General features: G+C 59.7%; 2 protein-coding genes across 7 annotated transcripts; one reads left to right on the forward strand and one right to left on the reverse strand.

Annotated features, from left to right (window-relative positions):
• The first annotated feature begins 3179 nt into the window (after positions 1 to 3179).
• Positions 3180 to 22361, forward strand: CABLES2 (Cdk5 and Abl enzyme substrate 2). Its single transcript, XM_025398312.1, has 10 exons — positions 3180 to 3561; positions 14442 to 14513; positions 14627 to 14719; positions 15993 to 16070; positions 16754 to 16862; positions 17421 to 17586; positions 18019 to 18122; positions 18548 to 18654; positions 19581 to 19785; positions 19920 to 22361. Exons 1-10 carry the CDS (start codon positions 3191 to 3193, stop codon positions 20058 to 20060), a joined length of 1446 nt encoding a protein of 481 aa, XP_025254097.1. The 5' UTR covers positions 3180 to 3190; the 3' UTR covers positions 20061 to 22361.
• A 113-nt stretch (positions 22362 to 22474) lies between these two features.
• Positions 22475 to 23946, reverse strand: RPS21 (ribosomal protein S21). Of its 6 annotated transcripts, none has more exons than XM_025398315.1 (6): positions 23857 to 23946; positions 23612 to 23674; positions 23326 to 23389; positions 23085 to 23156; positions 22632 to 22687; positions 22475 to 22538 (listed from the first exon to the last, which is right to left on the reverse strand). In XM_025398315.1, the coding sequence occupies exons 2-6, from the start codon at positions 23659 to 23661 to the stop codon at positions 22529 to 22531; spliced, it is 252 nt and encodes an 83-aa protein (XP_025254100.1). In that variant the 5' UTR covers positions 23662 to 23674; positions 23857 to 23946; the 3' UTR covers positions 22475 to 22528. The 6 variants fall into 6 exon arrangements, 4 of the variants coding, with proteins under 4 accessions (XP_025254100.1, XP_025254099.1, XP_025254101.1 ...); XM_025398314.1 differs by having other exon boundaries at positions 23854 to 23931; XM_025398316.1 differs by having other exon boundaries at positions 22475 to 22687; positions 23859 to 23924.
• Between the last annotated feature and the right edge of the window lie 2313 nt (positions 23947 to 26259).

Genomic DNA, 26259 nt, shown 5'->3' on the forward strand with positions numbered 1-26259 from the left:
GGATCACTCAGGCTCCAGCCCAGCCCCACCACTGCTGTGCACTGCAGCCCTTCCCACGCAGTGCCCATGCTCTGGGAGGCAACGGACCACTCGGACCCGCACCCCTGCCCACCAAGCTCCGAGCACAGTCTTGGACGCCCCCTCGTGGGCTCCCGGCAAACAGATGTCTGGCAGTGAGGGTGGAGGGAGGCGGTGGGCAGCAGCACCCTCGCAGACGGGGTCCCCTGAGTGATGGAGAATAAACACCTGAAGAATCATGCGTGTGTCTGGCAGGGCCGAGTTCAACTGGGCCTCCACCCGCCCGGGCCCCAGGACACCCCTGACTGTGCCAGGGACTGGGAGGTCACCCCCTCGCGGGAGGGCAGAATGAAACCAGCTCCTCTGCAGAGTCCGCAGCGGGAAGGGACCACGGCGCCCTCAGGGAAGTGCCTGGCAACGGCAGCGGGCGTGTGCACCTGCCCTTCCTCACTAGTCCCTGGCCTGGTAGCCACAGGGCAGCTCGCCAGGACTCCACCGGGAGCACTCAGGGCTGTCTGCTCCTCCAGGGAGGATGGGTATCAGTCCCTCCCATCTGAGGAGCTTCAGAAACAGATTCCTGGGCCCAACCCCGGATCCACTGAACCAGGACCTTGGCGGTGGGCCTGGAGTCTGTGTTTTAAGAAGCTCCCAGGGATAATTCTCCTAAATGTGAAGTTTGAGAATTGCCCTTTCCAGGGCAGAGACAATGGGCACTGACACCTCCGCTGGGCATCAGGGAGTGGTGGGCAAAGGAGCAATGGCACCAAGTCATGGCCAGTGTTGGGGGACGGGGAGGAGAGCAGGTGTCCCTGGGAGGTCAAGGCAGGTGGCACCTGCAACCCGAATGTGGGTTCTGAGGCATGAACAGGAGTGTGCTGAGTAGGCAAGGAGCTAGGATGTTCTGGGAAGTTTGCTGAAACCCCAACTCTAGAAAAATGGACAAGGATCAGGCAGAAAGGAAAGGTGGGGGCCATGGAGGGGTGTCAGGTCAAGGGGGAAACTAGGAAGTCAGCCCGAGGGCCAGGCCTGCAGTCGGGGACATCCAGACAGAGCACCGCGCTTGACACCTGCTCAGAGTTCAGGCTGAGAGCCAAGGAAAATCAGGAGTGAAACTCATCAGCAGGACCCTCTGCAGCCACAGCACCAAGGTGAGCTGGGCGTTTAAAACCACGCGTTACAGGGATGGCAGGACACAGGCCAACAACTGGGCTGGGTGAAGCCTGGGCCACACTGGAGTGCAGGCCTGGCTCAGGGGCACTGCCTCCCACCTGCAGCCTGTGGCTTGTCTGCCTGTTGGCCTGAGAGGCCAGAGGGACTGAATTACCAAGAGGGAAGCCCAGGTGTGTTAAAGGTTGCTTTAATTTCTCCAGAATCACATGAAACAAAAGCCGTGTGTTCCCTACGCACCACCTGCAGGCCAGGTTGGCTTCTGGCCACCCATCGCCACCCTGGGGAGGGGAGAAGCCTGGCAGTGGGAGCCTAGCAAGGGGGTTCAGCAGACCCAGGAAGAGACCCCTTTCCTGCCTCAGCATTCCTTCTGGTCCCTCAAAGTTCAGCACAGCCAATCGCCAGGGCCTGGCGCTGCAGCCAGCGTGGACAGCTGCCTCCTGCCTCCTGACCTCCACCCTCACTTGCCCCTTTCTGTTCTTATCTGACACCAGATTCTCTGCAAGCCGCTGGTGTATGGTCCACCCACTGCTGTCAGGCCCCTCCTTCTGGTGACAGCCAGCAGGGATGGAGGGCCCACTGTGTGCCTGCCCCAGCCTCAGCACCTTACACTGTTGGTCGCACTCACTCCCTGCTCACGGGACCCCCCAGGCACATACAGTCAGCAGCCCATTCTGTGGATCCACAATCCACAGCCGCCCCTCCGCCGTGCCACCCAGGCCCACATTCTCCCGGACGGGACAGCTGTCCACCTTCCCCTAGGCCTGGCATAGGCCTTGGAGGCCAACTTGGAAGGGCAGAGGGAAAGGAAGCGGAGGTGCTGTGTGCTGCGTGAGCCCCAGTGGTGGCCTGTGAAGGCCCACAGGAGGGAGCAGGGCAGGTGGGAGGCAGGGAGGGGCCTGAAGGGCAGGGGCGCATGCTAGGGGTGGTGATGAAGACCCTGTCTTGCCCACTCACCCACTGTCTTGTTGACCCATCATGCTGCCTCCCCACACACCAGGTGCTCCTAGGGCCAGCGCTGTGCCTATCGGTCCCACCGGTTCCCCAGCACCCAGCACAGGAGAGGCTGGGCGCATGCCGGCAGGTGCGGGGGTACTGCAGTGCATTTGCAGGCTGACCACTGCATGTGTCTGGCCTCCAGCCACAGCCCGATCCCCTCACTGAGCCAGTTTCATCCTGACAACACCCTGAGGCTGAAATCACTGTCTCTCTTTAAAGATAAGTAAACCCACAAAAGAAAGCTGGACAGAGCAGGCAGGTGGCACACAGGTGGGTGCAAGGCCCTGAGTCCCTCCACAAAGATACAGTGGGTTCCCCTCCAGACCGCAGACAGGCTCCCGGGCTCCAGAGGCAGGCCCTGAGCATCTCGGTGGCGCCGGCTCACAGGTTCTGAAGTCAGGGACACCCGGGGACAGAAAAAGGTGTGGGCACAAGCCAGGCTCAAGGTCACTTTGCTACTGCAGGAAGTGCAGGACTCTGCCCGGGCTTCAATCACAAGCAGGTGCCTTCTCCACTCAGACCCTCAGTCCCTTCTGTCAATGAAGGAGGCCAGGTGGAACGCCGGCCCTTCCGGGAAGCGGTGGGGCTCCTCGACGGGCCACCCTGCGCTTGCTGAAGCACCGCCCAGACACACCTCCGGAAAGGAAAGTGTGCTGGGCCTCGCCCACGCCGCCCTGGGTCCGGAGCCTTAAAATGCGCGTTCGATGAAGGCTGACCGTGAAAGCCGCCGTACAGCAAAGGGAACAGAAGGCCGGAGCCCCGCGGCCGCAGCTCCCAAGACGGGGACTCGAACCGGCGGGGAGGCGCGCAGCTCCCGACTCCCTGCGGCCGCGCCCGACGGTCTCTAGGACCCAGGGGAGCGCCCCGAGCGCGGCACATCGCTGACCAATAGGCGAGCGCGACGGAGACATATTTGCATGTGGGCGCGCCGCGGCCAATGGGGGGCGGGCGCGCGGGCGCGCGGGCAGGGGGCGGGGCGCTTCGCGGCAGCGGGCGCAGTCTGAGGATGGCCGCGGCCGCGGCCGGTGGAGCCCCGGGCCCAGCCCCCGGCTCCGCCAGGCCCCCGCCTCCCGCTGCGCCGACTTCGGCCGCTCGGGCCCCGCCGCAGGCGCTGCGGAGGCGCGGGGACTCGCGGCGCCGCCAGGCCGCGCTCTTCTTCCTCAACAACATCTCCCTGGACGGGCGGCCCCCGAGCCTGGGCCCGGGCGGAGAGAAACCCCCACCGCCGCCCGCCGAGGCCCGCGAACCGCCAGCGCCGCCGCCGCCGGAGGCCCCCGCCGGCCTGCCCGGGCTGCCCGCCAGGACCCCCGCGCCCCAGGGCCTGCTCAGCCCCACGCAGGCGCCCACAGGCCTCGGCCTGGACGGGCAGCGCCAGAGGTGAGTGGGGGCCCAGCCAGGTCAGCCCAGGACGCTGGGTAGAGGGACCGGGACGGGGGCGGGGTCAGCCCAGGACCAGGGGTCAGGATTACTTGGGGCCTCATCAGCCCAGGACAAGGGGGTCAGGTGACCTGGGGCCTTGTCCACCCTGGACACAGGGGTCAACGTCACCTGGGGCCTCATCAACCCAGGACACAAGGGTCAGGGTCAACCTGGGGCCTCATCAGGCCAGGACAAAGGGGTTGGGTTCACCTGGGGCCTTGTCTGCCCTGGACACAGAGGTTCAGGTGACCTGAGCCCGCATCAAGCCAGGACACAGGCGTCAAGCCACCTGGTGCCTCATCAACCCAGGCCACAGGGTCAACCTGGGGCCTCATCAGGCCAGGACAAGGGGGTCAGGTGACCTAGGGCCTTGTCAACCCTGGACAGAGGCCAGGACAAAGGGGTTGGGTTCACCTGGGGCCTTGTCAGCCCTGGACAGAGGTTCAGGTGACCTGAGCCCCTGTCAACCCAGGACACAGGGGTCAGGGTCAGCCTGGGGCCTCAGGCCAGGACAAAGGGTCAGGTGACCTGGGCCCTCATCAGCCCAGGACACAGGGGTTGGGTTCACCTGGGGCCTTTTCAGTCCTGGATACAGAACTGGGGGTTCCTGGGCTCAATGAGGGTTTCCTCAGCCCCCACACACGTAGGGTTCATTGTCCCCTGAATTCTCTCAGCCCCTGGATATGGGGTCTGGGGCTCCATGTTGTCAGCCCTCTGAAATGGGTTTTAGGGTTCACTCAGCCCTTATTACCCCTGAGACCCTCAGCCCTGTGGGCTCTGGACATGCTCCCACCCCCATCCACTGGCACCAGTGCCCGGGACACAGGGACACATGGAAAGCCCTGTGCATCTCCTTGAATTCTCTGAACCGGGCCACACCCTCCGTGCCCACCTCCTCAGATGCAGCAAGTGGGCCGGGGTCCTCCTGGCACTGTCACTGACACCTGTTCCTAGAGTCCCCTCAGACCCCCCGTCCCACAGCCACTGGTCTCTGGCACCCTCTACCTGTCATTTCCCTGCTGATCCCCGCTCTACCCCCCATCACTCTCAGCTCGGTACCCTTGGGCCTGTCACACCTTGGGTTTGCCATTGCTCCGCCTGCCTTAATTCCATTTCTGGGAACTACCTCAGCCCATCCCAGGGTAACCCCAACCATGAGCCCTGCCTGTCCAGCGTGTGCCCCCTGCCCAGATGGCCCCTCGCTGCCCGACACCCTGTGTTCTTCTCCCAGAGACCATAGGCCCTGGGTGACCCTGCCTCCTGCGCCCCGGGGCTGTCCCACCCCACCCCGCAGCCCTCACCTCCGGGAGTGACTGTAGGCTCTCAGCCTAGGACTGGCTGCTTGTTGCGGTTCCTTTTCAAAGGAAGCCACTGTCCACAGGTCCAAGTGCCTGCTGGGCCGCTGTTCCCAGAGGCAGCCCCTGCAGGTGTGCACTGAAGGGGGCTGACACAGAGCTCTTGGGTCAAGGCTGGCATGGCCTCCTTGGTTACCTAGAGGTCATCAGAGTCGCCCCACACCCCTGGCCTTCAGGCAGGTTGAGGCATTGGGTTCCTCTAAGGTCTTTGGTTGGGGAAGTTTGGGCCCAGAACACAGCACTCTGTCCTCAAAGACGATGATGTCACATGCAGGTTGCATCACACGCAGGTCGCAGAGCACTCCATCCTTGGAAGTGTTCCTAGCCGTAGCCAGGCTGAGCGCGCCTGCAGACCCAGACCTGTCCACAAGATGTCCCCCCACGGACATGCCTGGCCACTGCTCCAGGGAGGGTCAGAGGGTGATTGGAGCAGAGGGATGATTTGCCCAAATGTGGCAGCCAGGCCCCATGCACTTGGCATGGCCGGCTCCTTCGGGAAAGCGGGAGAGATGGAACTACGTGGCGACTCTCCAGGGCGGGGGGGCAAGGCCCCAAGGTGTGGGCTCCATGGGAAGTGGGCTCACCCCAGCGGGCCGAGCTCTGCAGGTGTGCTGGGCTTTTCCCTAACCCTGGGCCCTGCTGTTTGACATGGAAGCAGCTTTCTCCCTCAGTCCTGCATGTGAGTGTCCAGAACCGGATGGTGACGCCAGGCGGACCGGGTGCTGTCGTAGGCCCTCCTTCCACAGAGTTCATGCACCTCTGTGTGCACCAGGCCTGGCATGGAGTGGAGCCCACTCCAGTGGAGGGAGGCAGGGCAGGGCGATGCTGCGGGGAAGTGCCCGTAACTGAGAAGGCAGCCCCTGCAGGCCCAGAGCCTCCGTGGTGACAGTCCTGAGTGCAGCATGCTCACTGCCCTGTGGGATCCTAGAGGGTGCGCTGTGGCTGGCATCCCTGGCACAGGATGGGACGCAGCATGGGCTGGGTGCCTGGGGTCCTCCTGCCGTACCCACCATGGGCCCGAGCGCCCCCACCCCTTGCCTCACCCAGGGCTGTTACCTCCCTTCCCTCCTCCTCGGCCCCCACGTCCCTGTTCAGGTCTTTCCTGAACCCCACTCTGTTCCTGGTGGGGAGGCATCCCTCTTGGGGCTCTGCTGCCAAGTTCGTGGTGCTGACCTTGGGTCCGAGGGCCGTGGCCCCTCCCCTGATAGGCAGCCCCCAGTGTGAGGACATCCATTTCTCCTTGTGTTCCCTGGGCCTGGCTGCTGGGCGAGGGAAGTGTGGCTGCCCCAGCAAAAGGGGCTGCTAGCTCCTGGCTCAAGAGTTCTAGGATGAGTTGGTTTCAGGAAATGGAGAGAATTCTGAAAGTCCTGAAGATGGCCCTGATGTTGGTCTCATGCGTGTGGTGGTTTGACCTGGGCTCTGGGAAAAGACTTGGCTTGGAATCCCAGCTGCACTGTTCAGTACCTCTGTGACCTTGAACAGGTGACACTGCTCTCCGAGCCTCTCCGAGCCTCAATCTCCTCTGAGAATCAGGTTCACACTAAGCACGGCCTTCCTGAGGTCAGAGGTCAGATGCGTGCCCAGGGCTCGGTGAAGTATGTGGCAGGAGTCAGTGTGAGGTGAGCAGAGCCTCTTTTTTTTTGAAACAGGGTCTCTCTGTCTCCCAAGCAGGAGTGCAGTGGCACAATCACAGCTCACTGCAGCTTCTACCTCCTGGGCTCGAGTTATCCTCCTGCCTCAGCCTCCAAGTAGCTGGAACTATAGGCGCACACCGCCACACCCTGCTAAGTTTTTATTTTAGCAGAGATGCGGTGTCACTATATTGTCTAGGCTGGTCTTAAACTCTGGCTCAAGTGATCCGTCTTAGCCTCCCAAGTGCTGGGATTTCAGGTGGGAGCCACCACACCCAGCCAAATGGAGCCTCCTGTTACAACAGTGCTGCTCAGGGAACAGTCACATCTCAGTCCCTAATAGTTATTCTTTCCCAGGGAGGCTCAGCCTGGTGTGGCACTTTGTGTTGAGCCAGTGAGTGAATCGTTAGAATCCTTGTTTTCCTCACAGAACTTCCAATCAGGTTTATTTTCACTTTTAACATTGCCATTGCCTAATGTCCAAAAGCAAGCAGGATCTCTGGGCCTCCCCAGCTGAGTTTGAGCAGGTGCCGGGGTGCTCCACCTGCAGCCTCCTCCCCACTGACCCCTGCCCCAAACCCGGTGGCTCACAGCACCAGCGTGGCCTCTCCCAGCTCTGGAGGCCAGAAGCCCAACCTCAAGGTGTGGACAGGCCCACGCTCCCTCTGCAGGCTCCAGGGAGGATCCTTCCTGCCTCCTCCTACTTCTGGTGGCTCCAGGCGCTCCTGGGCTTGTGGCTCCATTTTCTGCCTCCGCCTCCGCGCCTCACTGTTCCTGCGTGTCCATGTCTCCCCGTGGTGATTTCCTCACAGGGACACCAGTCGTTGGATTAGGACTTACCCCGTGACATCTTAACTTGATGACATCTGCTAAGACCCTCTTTCCATCCGAGGTCCCATTCACAGATACTGGGGTTAGGACTTCACCCTCTCTTGGGGGCGATACAGTTTAACCCACAACAGCCCTTGGTGAGTGTCACAGCGTTAATGAGGTGGGAGTGGCATCCCCTCAAGCAAACAAGTTTCCCCGAATTGCGGACAGATGTGGCCCAGCAAAGAGCCAACATGCAGCCATCAGCAAGCAGAGCCCCCAGTTCTGGAGGGTGTGTGCCGAGATGCATCTGGGGAAAGGCCTGGGCCTGGGGCTGGGCTGCAGCTGTGGGACAGGCTGCTGTCTGGGCCAGGAGCCACTCAGCATTGCCAAGCTGCTGTCCAAGTTAAACCAATTTCAGCCTGGCATCTGGCGCCTTGTTTACAAGCCTGATTTGGGGGTTTCTTGCTCTCCAGCTGGCAAGCAGCTGACAGTGGTCAGCTGAGGCCAGAGCCTGGGGGCCCATCTCCCATTGCAGCCCAGAGGCCACATGACACCTCCCACTCCGCCCGCCCCGGACCCCACATGGATGCTTTCGCTGGGTGAGGCAGCAGGGAGTGCTGGACTTGGGTGTTTTTGCTTCACCTGGGACTTGATGAGACAGGGCACCCGAGACCAGCCACGCATTCAACAGCTGTGCCCCAGGGTCCATGGCATGCCAGGTGCCCAGGCCAGGGGATGGGGCTGGGGGTGGTCAGACAAGACCATTGCCCACACTTGGAGCTGGGAGCAGCCGAACAAAACCACTGCCCGCACCTTCCCGGCGAGGGAGGGCTCCAGTCTCCCCAGTGCTGGAGCGGGCACACCATGGGACAGAAGCGCAGTCATTTGGCAGAGGCTCCCAGCTATCCTCACGTTGTCAGACCTACTGTCAAGGTCATTTCAACGGCCCCTTCGCCCAGCCGGGCCTCCTGAGTTCCCTCTGAGCCTCACAGAGGCTCCTACACACAGCTTTGGGTTTCTAATGGGGATGGGGTCTTCAGGCCTCAGTCTCTTCTGGGCATTTCTTCCGTTACAAAGGAAAGGAAATGTACCGAACACTGGAAACAGTGTTTAATAAATAGCCGATTTCTCTTCCTGTCTGTGAGCGTGACTTTGGGTGGAGGCGTTGGTGGCCCGCCGTTTCGCACTGAGAGTGAGGTGTGTCCGCAGATCTGGAGGGCAGCCTTCCTGCCGCCCCAACCCCCAACCCCTTCTTCCCAAAAGTCAGATGGAGGCAGCTTCGCGCACGTCGCTGCCGTGTGGGGGGAACCACGAGTCGGCGCTGCCGGTCTAACTCTGCCATGGCTGGGCAGGAGCGGGGCCTCCTGGGACTCAGCAGAACTCGCATTTGCCCCAGTGTGTGGGGCGTGGGGTGTGGGGTGTGGGCCTTGCTGAGGGCCTTGTTCTTTCTGCTTTGCTCGCTTGTTCCTGGCATGTTTTGGATGGAGGGGTCCGGTGCATGCAGGATGAGTGAAGCACATGGAACGTGTGCCTGGGCACACCCCCTGTAGCCACTCCCCTGCTGAGACACAGGCCAGCCGCCACTGTCTGGTGCCCCTCCTCAGCCCCTCCCCCACACTGAGACAGTGACCTGTGTCACTATGTGACGAGCCTCTCAACCCGCGTGGCGTCTGTGTGCACGTGCAGCCGTGCTGTGCATGCCGTCCCCTGATCGTGCGTGTCCTGCCTCCTGCTGACTGGCATGTGTGCTGCTCCCAGCCAGGTGTGAGGTGGTGCATCTGTACATGCATGATCCTCTCTGTGTCTGCCAGACACACGGACACCTCTCTGTGGAGCCCGGGGCGAGCAGGGGTCCATCTCATGGGTTCCCAGCCCATCCTCCAGAGGGGCCAAGCAATGGACGCTGGCCTGGGTCCCCTCTGCACATGCCAGTGCCCGTCCCGCTAGCAGCAGTACCCTGCTGTGGTGACACATGCAGTTGTGACAGCCTGGTTCTGGAAGGGAAGCACCTCCCTCGTACTCCCTCAGCGCCAGCTCCCGTGGAGGCAGAGGGGAAGGGAAGGCCAAAGCGGCGTCCTCCCCACTTGGCCGCCCTGCCCTGCACCCATGGGCAGGCACCTCCTTCAGCATTATCAGAGTCTTCTGGACTCAAACCAAAAAACGTGACCTGCAACAGGGCCAGGTTCAGAAAATGAACCCCTGAGAAACAGTGGAGAGCAGCCGCCATTCCATCTGACACAGTGGGAGCAGCGCCGCCGGGTACAGACCCCCGCCATCCACATGGGCTCAGGTCCCCACTCTGTTTCTTACCAGCCATGTCATCTCGGGCAAGTTGCTAAACACCTCTGTGCCTCAGTTTACCCACCCGTGAAATGAGGGTCAGAATGCTGCCTCCCTCCTAGAACTGTGCAGATCTAGTTTACTAATAAGATGCTTACAAAGAAGAAAGGAGAAGGAAATCACAGAGAAAAATCTGCAGAAGAACCCGCTGGGAACAGATTTTAAAGCGTGGTAGAGAGAAACCCATCGTTCCTGCAGCGACCAGAAAATCATGGAGGAGCTGGGCCAGCCGGCAGCAGCGTCAGCCTCCCCCTGCAGCTCCTCTGCATCCTGGGCCAGAGGCTCCAATGGTACTGCCAGGCAGGCTGCCACGGGGCCCCCGGCTTCTGCTGGGGCCCTCACGGGCCTCCAAATGAGGTACCAGGCATGCAAATACCCAGGCATCCCCTGGTAATTACCCGTGGGAAGGAGCTTCCAGAAAGACACACAGGCCGGTCCTCAGGGCCTCCAGGCCCAGCCTTGTAGGGCAGGACACACGAACACCTATCTGGGGACAGTCCCCAAATCTCCTCCTTCACCGGCTTCTTTCCCCAGTACGGTCCCTGCCCATCCAGCCTCCGCTGGGCTCTTCTTGGGGCAGCCTGCCCGCCCTCACCCATCACAGGCCAGCACTCACTCACCTGGGCTTCTCGGGACAGCCAGCATCTGCCACACACACCCCCTCAGCATACAACTGGGTGCTGTGCCCCTCCGCTGCCCTCAGAGCCTGCTGCCTGCCCTAGCTCCTCCTTCCCCACCCACCCTACTCTCCAGGCCAGCCCACTGCATCCCCAGCCCCTCCTGGTCCCATCGCCCAAGTGCTCTCTTCTGGCCAGCTGCTCACCCACCTGCAGCCATCCAGCTGGTCCCCTGCCCCTACCTCCAGCTGGGACTGGGCGGGTGCACAGCTGTGTCTGGTGATGGGGCCAGTGTGAGGCACCAGGCGTTTTACTGGATTTTCTGTTTTCAATCCTAGCTTGTTTTCAACAAGCTCTTGTTGCCTTTGCCTTTTAAAAAATTTTAATTACATCTTAAGTTCCTGACTTCAAACTGTACTTGGTACCCCCTACAACCACGTTCTTTTTCACTTTCAGTACAGTATCCAACAAATTACAGGAGCTGTTTCCCACTTTGTTATAAATACGGTGGCTCACGCCTGTCATCCTGGCACTGGGAGGCCGAGGCCTGTGGATCATTTGAGGCTCGAGACCAGCCTGGCCAACACGTTGAAACCCCATCTCTACTTAAAATACAAAAATTAGCCAGGAGTGGTGGCAGGCACCTGTAATCCCAGTTATTTGGGAAGCTGAGGAGGGAGGACCGCTTGAACCTGGGAGGTGGAGGTTGCAGTGAGCCAAGATCAAGCCCCTGCACTCCAGCTTGGATGACAGAATAAGACTCGGTCTCAAAAAAAAAGATAGGCTTTGTGTGAGATGACTTTGCCCAGCTGCAGGCAAGTGCAAGTGTTCTGAGCCTGCTGAGTTTGGGCTGAGCTGTGATGCCCGTAGGTAGGTGTATTAAGTTAACTTGCGACTCTGTATTTTCTGCTTAGGGTAGTTTTATCAAGACCTGACCCCGGCTGGGCACGGTGGCTCACACCTGTTATCCCAGCACTTTAAGAGGCCAAGGCGGGCAGATCACTTGAGGTCAGGAGTTTAAGACCAGCCTGGCCAACATGGTGAAACCCCATCTCTACCAAAAATACAAAAATTAGCTGGGCGTGGTGACAGGCACCTGTACTCTCAGCTGCTTGGGAGGCTGAGGCAGGAGAATCGCTTGAACCTGGGAGGTGGAGGTTGCAGTGAGCTGAGATCGCACCACTGCACTCCAGCCTGGGCAACAAAGCGAGACTCTGTCGTAAAAAAAAAAAAAAAAGGACCCGACCCCATAATCAGTCCAGCATTTGTTTTTTTTTTAAAAAAAAAAAGGCCCGGGCGCGGTGGCTCACGCCTGTAATCCCAACACTTTGGGAGGCCAAGGCGGACGGATCACGAGGTCAGGAGATTAAGACCATCCTGGCTAACATGGCGAAACCCTGTCTCTACTAAAAATACAAAACAATTAGCTGGGCGTGGTGCTGGGAGCCTGTAGTCCCAGCTACTCGGGAGGCTGAGGCAGGAGAATCGCTTGAACCTGGGAGGCAGAGGTTGCAGTGAGCCAAGATGGCACCCACTGCACTCCAGCCTGGGCAACAGAATGAGACTCCATCTCAAAAAATAAATAAATAAAATAAAACATGGTGGCTCACGCCTGTAATCCCAGCCCTTTGGGAGGCCGAGGCTGGCGGATCATCTGAGGTCGGGAGTTCAAGACCAGCCTGGCCAACATGGTGAAACCCCCATCCCTACTAAAAAATACAAAAAACTTAGTCGGGCGTGGTGGCGGGCACCTGTAATCCCAGCTACTCGGGAGGCTGAAGAGGAAGGATTGCTTGAACCCAGGAGGCGGAGCTTGCAGTGAGCTGAGATGGCGCCCCTGCACTCCAGCCTGGGCAACAGAGCGAGACTCCATCTCAAAAAAAAAGAAAAAAAATGACAGCATCAGTGTTGGTGTCAAGGTGACAGCCTTGGTACCAACCAGGACTACACTGGCTGTGTGACTTGAGCAAGGGCAGGCCTCTCTGTGCCACTTGTCGAGTGGGTGTGGCTGTCACTGCCCCTACTGTGCGCCGTCGAGTGTTGGTGAGGTGGTGACTGTGGCACTCTCACTGGCACAGGCAGCACCCACTGTGGGACTGTGGCTGTGCCCAACCCGGCGCCTTGGGACAAACACTGGCTCTCGGTGGGAGGCTCCTGGCGAGGGCATGGTGTGGGGACCTGGATTCCAGGCCAGCTCCACCAGAGAGGGGGCCTGAGCGCACCAGGCCTTGTGTGTAAGCCGGGGTCCTGCTGGGGGAAGGCCCGTGGGACCCTGAGGATGGCGCTGGCCTGGCACCTGGAGGGTTCCCAGAAGTGACCCCCAGCAGTACACCTGCCCTTGCCCAGGAGTCCAGATTGGCTCACACTTAATAAAAAGGCTACTGTTGACACGCTGAGAACGCCCCATGCCAAGCCCGGGGGCCAAGTTGCTCCATTTAATAAACCACACAGCACCCCACAGAGGGCCCCATCACTACCGCCATCACCACTGTCATCATCACCACCATCACCGCCATCACTGCCGCCATCACCACCATCATCACCATCACCACCACCACTACCACTGTCATCACCGCCATCACCACCACCACCGCCATCACCACTGTCGTCATCACCACTGTCATCACCACCGTCACCGCCATCACTGCCGCCATCACCACCGTCATCACCATCACCACCGCCACCATCACCACTGTCATCACCACCATCACCGCCATCACTGCCACTATCACCACCATCATCACCATCACCACTGCCACTGTCACCACCACTGTCACCACCACCACCAACCGCTCCCCTCTGGGGGCCAACAGCCCTGCAGGGCAGGCAGGCTCCTCAGATGTGCCATACCACGTCGCCCCATCATTGTCATTGCAATTGGAGTGGTTTTCCAATACTGCAACACTGCATCAACTGGCATTGGACCTTATCTCCTAAGCTATGTTTTTGGAATGCCTTGGTGCCCAGGTACATGTGTTCATGGCTCCCAGTATAAGGGAGAGAACAAAGCTTTGGAGTCGCCGACAGACCCGGGTTCAAGACAGCTCTGTGCTTGGAGTTGCGTGGCCCTGAGAGTTACTGAACCACGTCATGTCTCCACATCAGGATGGCCTTACTTGGTCCTGAGGGTCGAGGGTCTGAGGAGCAGTGGGCATTGTGTCCTGAGGGGGTCTTCAGGGAAGTGTGTTGTACAGTCATTCAGCCAACAAATATCTGCCTGCATGTTTCACTTATGGGAAACACCTGGGAGACTCCTGGCAGGAGGGCAGGCACTGAGGACAGCAGTGAACGGGGACAGACCCTGTCCCATCCATGGGGCCGGCACTCTGGAAGGGGAGGCAGACGGCAGGTGGGTGGTAAGGCGGGGACACCTCCTTGCTGTAGTGACCAGTGCCGTGAACAGGTCACAGAATGGCGCGATCCAGGCAGCCTCCCTCGGGGCCGCCTCCCTCGGGGCCGCCTGTGAGCCAAACAGTTCCGAAAGAGGTGGCCACCGGAAGAGCAGGAACACAATGTTCCAGACTGAGGAGGAGCCCCCGTGACGGCGCTGAGGTGGGAGGGTGTGGCTGATGCAGGGAGCTGCGAGCCACGGCAAGGTGGCCTGAAAGCAAGGGCTGCCCAGTGCCCACCCCGCCTGCCTGCGCCATGGTGCCCCGATGCCAAGTTGTGCTTCAGGGAGGGGCAGGTAGCGCCAGCCTCAGGCAGCGCTGGGTGGGATGGGCCTGTCAGAGCTGGCGGTGCCCCCAGCAGGGTGTTGCTTGGGGCCGAGCGACCCTTGGTGGGCAGCGCAGGTTGGCGTGCTGTGCTGCGCTGTGCTGTGCCTGAGGAACCTGTCCCCAGGGCCGCTGGTCCCCAGAGAAGAGCTCAGTGCCTCTGAAACAGGAACCTCTCGAGGCATGCGGTGCCCCTCCTCCCTGTGTCAGTCTGCACGGGCTCTGGAAGCCCCTCGGCCTGTGGGTGTGCAGCTGGGCTGGAGAGTGGCCCTTCCCTGCACGGCGGGCGGCACTCGGTTTCTGGCCACAGAGGCGGTGCCTGGGCTGGTGGCCCCATGCCTGTTTTGAGGCCCCATTGTCATCTTGCAGGAAGCGAGTCACGTCCCAACGCTGCTCCCTGGAGTTTCTGGAAGATGCCGTGGGATGTGCTCCAGCACAGAGGTACACGCCCCCAACTGCCCCGAGCTCTACAACTCCGCTCGGGCTGCCACTGACCCCTGCGGGGCCAGAGGGTCCTGGGAGGAAAAGAGTGACCTGTGTCCTTTGCCTTGCAGAACCAAACACACATCTGGATCACCAAGACACAAAGGCCTGAAGAAGACCCACTTCATCAAGAACATGAGGCAGTACGACACCAGGAACAGCAGGTATAAGGCCGAGCCAGGAGCCGGGCCAGGGCTGTGGTCTCCAGAGGCCCACAGGGTCCTGCCCGTGTCAGCCAAGCAATCTTCCCTCCGCTCCCAAGACTTCCGCCCACTCCACATCCCACACCTCTAGAGGTGGACCCTCCTCCCCACCACACTCTTTGCTCCACATCAGCCAAGCACCCACGGGTCCCTGGTGTCACCACAGCGAGGTCATCCTCTCTGGGCTCCTACATGAAGGGCCACGTGTGGACGCCGGCGTCCAGCAACAGTGCTGACATGAAGGAAAATTGGAGACACAGAAACGGGCGTGGCTGTGAGATGTGTGGGGAGGAGGGCTGGGGTTTGCTGGGGGCACGGAGGAGAGGCTGCCCAAAGCTGGCGGAGGGCCGCAGCCGTGCCCAGGTGCACCCTGAGAGATGTCAGGGTGTCTAGGGGGCATTCCTGTGGACCCGTACTCCCCTCACTGCATGTCCTGAGGTGTTCTGAGGTCCAGAGCGCTCCCTTCCTTCTGGAGTTCCCCCTGCCGGGCATCCTCCTTATGGTGACTATGGGTCTGAATGGACCCTTCCTCCCCGGCAGTCCTATACAGCTTCCAGCAGACGTGAGTGCCAGCCCTGGCTCCCGTCATCCAAGCCAGAGAGGGGGAGAAGTTCTCCCGCTGTTGTCCCCTTGGTGAGACCCTGGGCCCAGGCAGGGCAGAGCCAGTGTCTAAGGAAGGAGAAACAGTGGCTTCTGCCTGTGCTCCCTGGCCCGGAGCCTGACTGCTCGAGCGCCTTGGAAGGGAGCCTCCAGGCCAGCCTCTCTATGGACCTGGATCAGGCCCCCTCTGGTGGCGTTGAGCCCCGCACCACTGAGGACTTCTGAGGTCTGGCTTGAGGCAGCCCTTGGCCTCGCCATCCTGTCCCCTCTGGCTGCCTCTCATCTCTGAATGAGCCAAGATCCTGAGGTGAGGCCGCCAGCCCCACCCGCACTGGGTCAGGGAGGAGCCTTCAGGATGTCACTGCTGTGCCTGCCCACCTGCAGCCGCGTCCCAGGGAGGGGCACCCTGGTAGCTCCTGTAGGGAATCCACTCTGAGAGCTTGGGGGGCCAGGCTTAGTGGCTCTGGCCACCCAGCCTCCTGGGCCCAAGTCCCCTTGGGCAGCATGGGCAGTCTCCCGGCACCTGAATTTAGGCAGAAGGAATTTTCCATGGAAATGTCTGTAGCTCTGGAAGCAGCAGCACCTTGACCCTTGCCCCCCAGCCCCTGTCTCCCCTGACTCTGTCGCCCTGCAGGATTGTGCTCATCTGTGCCAAGCGGTCCCTGTGTGCGGCCTTCTCGGTCCTGCCCTATGGGGAAGGCCTGCGGATCAGGTGAGTACTCAGCCCTTGCCTCGCATGCGGTGTGCGTCTGGGCAGAAGGCAAGGCCTGGTCCCCACCAGGCCCAGGAGGCATCAGAGGGCACTGCGCCCCCAGGTGAGGCTGCGTCCCCATCAGGCTGCCCCTGGGCTCATGTGAGGCTTAGCACGTCAACCTCCACCAAAGCTCCTCAGGAACCCTGGGCCGTTTCAGGTCCTCATTCTCCAGAGGGGCCGGTTTCTGTTCACGCTGTCGATGTACAGGTGGCCGGGCTATCCCACCTCCTGTGGACAGAGCCACATGGCCCTGTGACCATCCAGGCAGTCGTATCCGTGCGTAATTCAGGGAAGGAGGAAACAGCTGTGGGGTGGGGATTATGTGTGGCCCTGGCGTAAAAACGGTGGAGAAACCTGACCAGGCGTGGGCACGTGCCCCTGGAGGGCTAGTGAAGGTGGGCGCTGCCCCGGGGGCTCTACCAGCCGGTGTCTGTACTGGGGAAGCAGGGCTCAAAGACCCCCCTTCCGTGAAAGCACTCCTGACGTGCACCTTCCTGGTCACACCAGGGCCGCCTTTCTTTCCCGAGGGGTTGTGCTGACATTGTTCCCGAGCGCGCCTCGGGCCAGCAGACAGGTGGGCTGGGCGGCCGGAGCCTGAGTTCAGCACAGGCCACAGCCCCTTGCCTCTCCCATGTTTGCAGTGACCTGAGGGTGGACAGCCAGAAGCAGAGGCACCCGTCCGGTGGTGTCTCTGTGTCTTCCGAGATGGTCTTTGAGCTGGAAGGTGTGGAGCTGGGAGCAGATGGGAAGGTAAGAGCCTCTTTGCAGGCAGACATCCAGTGCCATCAGGGCCAGGCAGGCAGGCGGGAGCAGTCCCACACGTCAGTGCCCACGAGGCAGACGTGGAGCTGTGCTTCACTCCACATAAAACGCAAGGGTGGAGTGGATGTGGGCCCGTGCAGCCCTGAGAACACGGCCCTAGAGCCCATCAGACTCCCCCGGCAGCCTGGCCGTGCCTGAGGTCTGCTCTCTGCACTACAGCCGGATGCTCCTGGACACCTCCCCGCTGCAGGGTGGGGCTCGCCAACCCTCAGCCTCTGTGCTGGTGGTCAGTGGTCTTCAGAGGCAGGGAGAACGTTACAGGCTGCAGAACCCAGATAAAGCACAGCGGTGTTCTGGAATGTTCTAGCTATGTGAGGAGCAGCGTCCAGCTCAGGCGCAGCCTCAGCGGCTTGATCTGAGTTTTTTTTTCCACGCAGGGCTCCCGGCGTGTGCCTCTGGGCTTCCTGCAGCGGGAGGCAGGCAGAGCTCACTTTGCCCTCTGGTCCCAGGAAGCAGAGCTGAGGCCAGATGTGTTTGCTTTTCTAGGTCGTGTCTTATGCGAAGTTCCTGTACCCCACCAACGCCCTGGTCACACACAAGACTGACAGCCATGGCCTGCTACCCACACCTCGGCCCAGTGTCCCCCGGACTCTGCCAGGGTCAAGACATAAACCTGCCCCCACCAAGTCAGCACCAGCCAGCACAGAACTAGGTAGCCCACGTGCCTTAACCACAGCCCGGAACAGGGTGGCCCGCGTGCCTTAACCACGGCCCACGGACTGCAGCAGCACCAGCAAGCCCCTTTCAATCTGTAGCCCTTTGTGCACAATGGAGCCTGGGGAACAGGGTCAGGTGGCGGCCACTCAGGAGAGGAACAGCTCCACACCGAATCGCTGGCCCTGGGCTTGGCCTGAGCCGGGCAGTGGGGAGGAGCTGCATCCACAGATGACTCCAGGGAGGGCCCCTCCTCTCAGGACATCCTTTTCTTGCTCTAAGCCCTGGGCCCTTCGGGAGAGCGAGAACCATGGCCTGGAGCCCCTCCCCCGCTCGGCCTTGTCCCGCCATGGCACCGGCCTGCCAGACCTTGGGGCTAGATGGGTACTGCTCAAGACTCCTGGTGGGTCAGGGGCTGCCTCTCTTACAGGGAGCGATGTGGGGGACACCCTGGAGTACAACCCCAACCTCCTGGATGACCCGCAGTGGCCCTGCGGCAAGCACAAGCGCGTCCTCATCTTTGCGTCTTACATGGTGAGTGCCCGCTCCTGGGGCCTGGGCACAGGCCGCTGCACACCTGTCCTCACTCAGGGCGTGCAGGGCAGGCTGTGGGCAAGGCCGCCCCAGGGGCGTGACGTGCCCCCATCCCAGATTGCAGCACCACAGACAGTGGTGGTGTGCAGGGCAGGCCAGGGAGCAGTGCTGGCCACTCCAGCTGGGGTCAACCTTTGCCCTTCAGCCCTCAGCACCTGGCAGCCTGGCTCTCCCCATACCAAGCATGCATGGGCTCTGGGGTTCTCTCTTGAGCCATTTTGTTCTCCGAGATTCGGGGCCTCTCGAGCCACACCTTATGCATGTTTGCAAACCCAGGATGGTGAGAAATCCATCGTGGTACCGGGCAGGTGGGACCCATGGACTGTGGAAGGGGCCAGCCCAACCCTGTCCACTGTCTGTTGCAGACCACAGTGATAGAATACGTGAAGCCCTCAGACCTCAAAAAGGACATGAACGAGACCTTCAGGGAGAAATTCCCACACGTCAAACTGACGCTGAGCAAAATCAGGAGGTGAGGACACCCTCTCAGACCATCTCATCGTCCTGGGAGGCCCTGCCAGCCTCTCCAGTTTCTGGTAGATTCTCTCTCCAGCTTGACAAGTCTAGCCGCTGCCCATCCTCAACTCCCTCCCACCTCTGACCAGGCCCCCAGCAGCAGCTCCCCCACCTCCACTGCCCGCCAAGCCAGGCCCCCCGCGGCCCCATCACACTTCGTCCCGCCACACACCACCGGGCCTCTCAGCCAAACCCTCGCAGCAGCCCAGGATCTTTGTAAAACTCGAGCAGGACAAGGCCTCTCTTGTGCCCAGCCGCTCCCAGTGTGTGCTATTTTACTGAGCAGGTTCCGTGGCCCTTCCCCTGGCCCACAAAGCACCCCATCCAGGCATGCTGGGTGCTCACCAAGACCATCCACGTGCCTCTGCTCTCACATCTTGCCACACTGAGAACTCCTGTGACCAGAGGAAAGTGAGCTGAAGGCAGCGAAACTGCTGGGCTCACTTTGGACTCCTGGCCACGGCCCTGTACTGGGGGCCTGCCTTGCCTGGCCTCTGCCCCAGTGTTCCAGAGGGTGGCTCACCCCACACCCCGGCACCTCCCTTCAAGGCTCTTCCTAAAACTGCCCCTCATCAGAGGCCACTGCCCCCCACCAAGAACAGGGCCTGTCCTCTGTGGCTCCACCCACCAGGCACAGGTGGGACCTGCTGTGGGCGCCCACCCAAGGGAGGGGGGAAGCCAAGACCCAGCCTGCCTGTCGCTGCCCTTGCACCCTGCCCTGGGCATTGTACGTGGTACAGTGGAGGTTACTGCCCTGAAGGATACAGTGGTGTTTCTTGCAGCCCAAAGCCACATTGCTCGAGCCTCCTTGGTGGTGGCAGGGGGCTGCCGCCTCAGCCCCAGCCAGAGCCCCAGGGACATGGCTTCTGTCTTAACCCACAGCTTAAAGCGGGAGATGCGGAGCCTGTCGGAGGAGTGCAGCCTGGAGCCCGTGACGGTGGCCATGGCCTACGTGTACTTTGAGAAGCTGGTCCTGCAGGGCAAGCTCAGCAAACAGAACCGCAAGCTGTGCGCCGGCGCCTGCGTGCTACTGGCCGCCAAGATCAGCAGTGACCTGCGCAAGAGCGGCGTGAAGCAGCTCATTGATGTGAGTGCTGGGTTCAGCAGGCACTGCAGGCAGGGTCATGACATCCAGCCAGGGCCACTGCTGAGATGGGGCTGGCTGGGCGGGAAACGTGGAAGAGGGAAGGCTCCCGTGTAACCCTTCTCTCTCCCCTGCAGAAGTTAGAAGAAAGGTTTCGATTCAACAGGCGTGACCTGATCGGGTTTGAGTTCACAGTGCTCGTGGCCTTGGAGCTGGCCCTGTATCTTCCCGAGAACCAAGTGTTACCTCATTACAGGCGCCTCACCCAGCAGTTCTAGCAGAGGCTCCACAGAAGGCTCAGGGCACCGAGGTGCACTTGCCGGCCAGGGAAGTGTCTCACTGAAGCCCCGCGCTGCCTCCTGCCAGTGCCCCCAGCACCCGCCAGAGGAGGCACCTGGCCTCCTCTGGTACGGCTCTCCTTTTTGCCTCTGCTGTTTCCTTGGAAAGTGACGTCGCTTTCATCCCCAAATGCACTGTCCCTCCAAGGGGATTTCTGAGAATTCGCCTGGATTTTTACATAACTAAATGTGGGGTTTTGTTATTGGTATTTTTTTTCACGTGCCTCAGACCAGCCTGGCACCAGGATCTTTGGTTCACAGCGTGTAGCAGTGAGCCGGCTGCAGTCTGTCTCCCCACGCCTCGCCTTCTGTAAACCACCGCAGCCACCACAGCGTTGGGGTGGAGATCTGGGTTTCTAGACCTCACTGAACACACTGAAATGGCTGAGTTTAACTTATTTAGGCATTCATCTTGGAGATTTGGTTTTTCGGGTGTGGATTCCTCAGCAGCATCTCCCAACATCGACTGTGCCGCTGGCTCCCTGCCACCCAAAGCCGAGTTCCTCCAGAGCTTTCTCCGCCCACCTCACTGCATCCTAAATGGAGCTTTTGGTGTCCAGTTAAAGTAGCAGGAGCAGTCTCCTGATTTATTTTGATCTCATTCTTGGACTCTTGGACCTCTGTTCTTCAAACATCGTGTCACTGTGAAATCCTGACGCCCTTGTGTCCTACAGACCGACTGGGTGCAACAGACAGCTGCCCATACCATGCCATGCTCTACCCTCTGCCTCTCACCAGGAGACACTCTGGGCCTCCAGGACAATCGCTGCTTGCCAGCTCTTATTTTTCTAAGCAATATTGTGATGGAGAAAAATAACATATTTATTGGGATTTGGTTTTTTGGGTCTTTTTTTAAGGGAACAAAAAATGGGTTAAATGAGATCTGCTAAAGTTGACCTGAAAACACACTTGACCCTCAGGCAGGAGGGCACTGACCACACCCCACACAACCTCAAAGGGTCAGTGCATCAGTCTTTTTCTTCTGAGGCAGGAAACAGGTGCTGTCTTAGCCACCTCGGCCAGGGCAGCCCACCATGCTAAAAGGACTCCAAGTGGTGGTCAATGTCCCTTCTGTGCAGGACCCCATCTCTAGCTTTTCCACATCTGTCTGAAGTTCTTGCAAGGAATTTACATGGCCCAGCAATCCAGCAGCTGCCTCATCAAAACACTGAATAACCAAGGACTGCTGAGTGTTTCTTCATGGGTCAGCTGGTCTCAAAACTGGCCACTGCCTCAGCCACCAAGCTTTTTCCTACCACTACTTTAAACCTCCCTGGCCCTGGAGAGACTGGGATGACTTTGTCTCTAGCCCATTACAATACATTCTATGCTATTTGTGCAGACTGGTGCTTCCGCAGAAAGGGGATGCCAATTCTGGTGATCACAGAACTCCACCAGCAACTCCACCTGACCCCAGCAGTGGTGCAGGACAGCTGCCAGCACCCACCTGGCCCTCCTTTTCCACAGCCACTCACTGGGGTTGAGACCCAGAGATGGCTGGTGTGTAGGAGAGACTGCAGGATGAGGACAAACCAAAGCCTTTGCCCTTATTTACTGTGGAGCATCCCCTTCCATCGAGCAGCCCTCAGGCCAAGGATGACCCCCTGGAACCCAACGTGCACCCAGAGGGGACTCGACTTCCAAGCTGCTCCCCCATGCTGGGTCCCAGGCAGCTTTCCTCTGAAAAGCAACCTCTCCTGCCACCCAGATCCCATCTCAAGAGCTCGCCCATGTTATGAACATGTAAGGGACTGAATTCCTAGTAACTGTTCCAGTTTACAACCTGCCCTCCAGGGACACCCGTCTTCATGGTTCTTTCTACACATGAAAGCAAGAAATGGCTGATAAGCACAGTAATTTAAGTTTGTGTATTTATGTAGTGAAAGTTATTAACCAAACCGGTCTATGTGAAGTGTGAAGCCTTCCCTTCAGTATGTCCATTGTCATGATGCCAAGAGCTGCCACTGTGTGGTATTCGAGGATTATTGCAACAAAGCCAGTAGTTAAACCAAACTACACTCTCAAGTGTGTCATCCCCTAGAACACACCCAGGTGTCGGGAGCTGAGGTGTTCAGCTGGGCTGTGACTCCACAAAACCAGGCCTGGTGTTGCTTCCACGTCGGTAGCAGTTGTGGATGTCAATGTGCATAAGCGAGTCTCTGACCTCAGAACGTTTGAGTCATTTTATCTTAAGATGTTTCTAAATGGATAATGTATCCTTTAAACCTCGGTTTTGCAATAGGTTTCACAGCTTGTCTCCTTTCAACTGGCTGGGTACCGTACCCCACCCTTGTCACCCACTGACAGCAAAACCTCAACCCTGGGCCTACAGACACAGAACGAACCTGCACAGGTAGGTTTTCACTATTTATTTATGACAAATATTCCACTTCCATGATTCTCTCCAGTCAAAAGTTCCTAGAACCAGGGGAAAAGAACAACGTTAGGACCACGCCTCTGGAGCAGCCCTAGTCCACTCACTCTGCCCAAATGTGAGCCCCCCAACCTTACTTTGAGACGATGCCATCGGCCTTGGCCAATCGGAGAATGGAATCATCTGACTCACCCTTAAGGAAAAAAAAAAACACACTAAGAATATTTCCACTCCCGGCTGCTTGAGATGGCAGGTCAGCTGCGCCACCAGCCCATGTGTCTCCCCCGCTGAGCGAATGGAAACAGGCGCAGAAGGGGAGCCACCTCTCCCGAGGGGCAGCCTCCAGCCTGACTATGGCGTGAGATGGGGGGGACCTCCTAGTGGGAGGCAGGGTCTGCTGCCTGAGTGTTTTCTCAGAGCACCCCTCTTCCACCCCCAAGAAGCAGCAGGCAGCCAGCCCAGTCCAGCTGGCTCAAACTACTCTGCCAGCAAATCTACTTAGGCACCATCACACACTCAAATGCGCAGGGTAAAGCAGGGTCAAGTCCACGATGTCCCGAAGTCATGAGCAAAGCCCAGGGAACACTCACCATCCTACGAATGGCCCCGCAGATAGCATAAGTTTTAAACTGGCCATTAAACCTGCCTGTGACCTTGTCAACCTAGAAAGAGAAGAAGGGTCAGAAACCACTCCCCCAAGTTTGGGAAACACCAATCCTCAAAGCCAGTCTCTGCCTTACGTTCACCCTAGGGGCTCCTCCACAATGGGACAGGCCTGCCTTTCCCGGCACATACATCCCAACCTTCCCGCCTCCCGGGCTCCCAGCTCACCTCGGCCACGTTCATCTGGATGGATGCGTGGTCCTTGGCACCGATGATGCGGTTGCTAGCGGAGCTGTGGAGAAAGGCAGCAGTGAGCAGAAGGGACAGGGGGGTAAAAATGAAAGAGGGGACGTGGAAGGTTGGGAGGGTCTGCATGGAAAAGAGGAACGTCCGGGGAAGGATACGTGACGGACGTGGCGGGGTAAGGACAGGAGGGGTGTGGGGGGGACAAGGACAGGCGACGGGACGTGGTGGTTCGGTAAAAACGGAAGAGGGGCGTGGGGAGGGCGCTCACCATTTCCGCGGCACGTACAGGTCCACGAACTCGCCGGCGTCGTTCTGCATCTCGAGGCTGAGCCTGCGGAGACACCGCGCGGCGCCGTGAGGACGGCCGGAACCGTGCCCCGGCTCCCGGCGCAAACCCGCCCCTAGGGTCACGGCCGCAGCCGCACACCGCACCCTGCACCCCGTCCCCCGCGTCCAAGCCCCCGCTTCCGCCCCAGCCCCAGCCCTGAGCCCCAAGCCAGCGCCGCGTACCACACCTGCTGCCACCACACCGCGCGCGCGAGAAAAAGGAAGCGGCTAGTTACCCGGCAGAAATATCAGCGGGCAAGGCGGGGCCTCGGCGAGCGCTTCCGGGTCACGCCGCCACAGCGAGTCTGCGCGGTGCTTTCTTGCCGGCCGGCGCCCTGACGCACTTCCGCTTCCGGCGGAGGAGGCTCTAGGATCCGCCGTACTGACCGTGGGGCGTGGGGCGTTGTTGGGGGTGGTCGCCCTGTGTGGCGTCTTAGCGTAGCCCCTGGGTTGTGCTCCACGGACGCAGTCGACCCCTGTGAGCGCCTCGGGAGCCCCGAATGAGCAGCTGGGAGAAGGGGCGGGGACTGAGCCTCGCTGACCGCTGCCGACCGGGCCAGAGATACGGGCGTACCCCCTCATAGTGCGCCTCCAGCGCCCCCGGTCCCCTCACCCTGCGGCCACCTGGGGCGTGGGGCGGTGCTCCTGCCCAGGCACGGAGCCTCTGCGAGCGGAGGCCTGCTCCCGTGGTGCCTGCTATTCACACTCCCTCGGGCCGGTGGGCGAAGGACACCCGCAGGAACTCGGCAGAAGAGAAATTCAGACGGTTCCTGAGGTTAGGAAAAGGTCCCGGCCCACCGCGGGGTCGGAAGCACCCGACCGCTCTGCCATCCAATGTTTCACCAGTCAGATTCCCAGGGCAGGGCATGGGAAGCAGAATGCAAACTGGGGCACCGTTTCCCTGAAGCATTTTGGCCGCCTTTGTCATAGTGCTAGAGGTGCATACTCTTGGACCCCGCAAACCCGCTGCTGGGAATTTGCTCCAAGGAAGTAAAGATGATACAAAGATGGACCCACGAAGTGTGGTCGTTGGTTATGGGTGGGTTCTTGAGGAAGGCCTTATTAGCAGCCTGAACCCTGTTGCTAGGAGAAGCTCCAAGCCGCAGACGGAAGGAGCAGCGGGGCCTATGTTGGGTTCTTCTCTGGGAGGGGGACATGATCCTAAGATGTAGAACTAGCCTCAGAAAACTAAGGCCCAGTGGCCGGGCGCGGTGGCTCACGCCTGTAATCCCAGCACTCTGGGAGGCGGAGGTGAGTGGATCACCTGAGGTCAGGAGTTCGAGACCTGCCTGGCCGACATGGTGAAACCCCGTCTCTACTAAAAATACAAAAAATCAGCTGGGCGTGGTGGTGGGCGTCTGTAATCCCATCTACTCGGGAGGCTGAGGCAGGAAAATTGCTTGAACCTGGGAGGCAGAGGTTGCAGTGAGCCGAGATTGCACCACTGCACTCCAGCCTGGATAAGAGTGAAATTCCGCCTCAGAAAAAAAACAAGGTGAAAGCAGGGAAGGGGCCTGGCCAAGCCCCACAGCCCTCTCCCTGCCCCAACCCCTCCCAATTTCCCCCATCCCATTCCTCCGTGGAGCAGTATTGACTGAGAAGTGCTGATGCCATGCCCATTCCTGGTGCCAAGGGTCCGTTAATGGAGAAAACAAAAATCCCAGACTGTGGCACTAACATCTCAGAGTCGCCCCCACCCCACCTTTGTGGGAGTGTGCGTGGCAGTCCCTCAGTTAAATGTCCTCTTGGGACTTTGTCTTCCAGATGAGGCAAGACCCCACAAGGACAGGCTCAGGACCACGAACATCCTGCCTCTCCTATAGCAGTCCCATAGGCTAAGCCACAGGAGCCTCTGGAAACACAGCTGGTGCCCCCACCACCCCTTTGCCTGGACAACCCTACTCCACACTGAGCTCCAAGTCTCAGCTCCCACATTCTTTCGCTGACCCAAGCCCATGTCAGCTTACATGGTTAAGGGCTCTCAGAGAACCCACTTCCCGTGACAATCTGCTTGTCATTAGACACTGATTTGTGGAACTGTTTGGCATCTTCCCTGTGACCTGGGGCTGCTGGAGCTGCGTTCCCGTGGGGCTGCACACAGTAGGCACACTGGACGCAGGATTAAATAAAGGCACCAAGGATCCCTGACACAGCACCGTCCGAGTCAGGCCAATTTCATTCCGACTGTGGGAAGGTGTAACATCTGGACCTGGTTGGAACTGAGGCTGCAAGTTCTGTCTGGCTTGGAAACCACATGTTCATGTGGGCAGTGTATCTGCTGTTGCTTGCACTGAACTCCAGCAACCAGGCATCAGAAGTGAGGTCACTGAGGCCATTATCTTTCAGGAAGGTCACTCTGTTCATGCAGGCCCTGAGATGTGTGCTCTTTCCAGACCCTCAGCATGTGTACGGAGATGTCTTGATGTTTGCAGTTGGAGATCTGCACAACTGACCTTCCCATCTATGTCTGTGTGTGGGTTGCCCAGCGAGGCCTGGGGGGTTAAGAGATTCTCTCTGGCTAGGCCGGGCTCGGTGGCTCAAGCCTGTAATCCCAGCACTTTGGGAGGCCGAGACAGGCGGATCACGAGG

The sequence above is a fragment of the Theropithecus gelada genome, chromosome 10 (genome assembly GCF_003255815.1).
Source record: "Theropithecus gelada isolate Dixy chromosome 10, Tgel_1.0, whole genome shotgun sequence".
Classification (NCBI taxonomy): domain Eukaryota; kingdom Metazoa; phylum Chordata; class Mammalia; order Primates; family Cercopithecidae; genus Theropithecus; species Theropithecus gelada.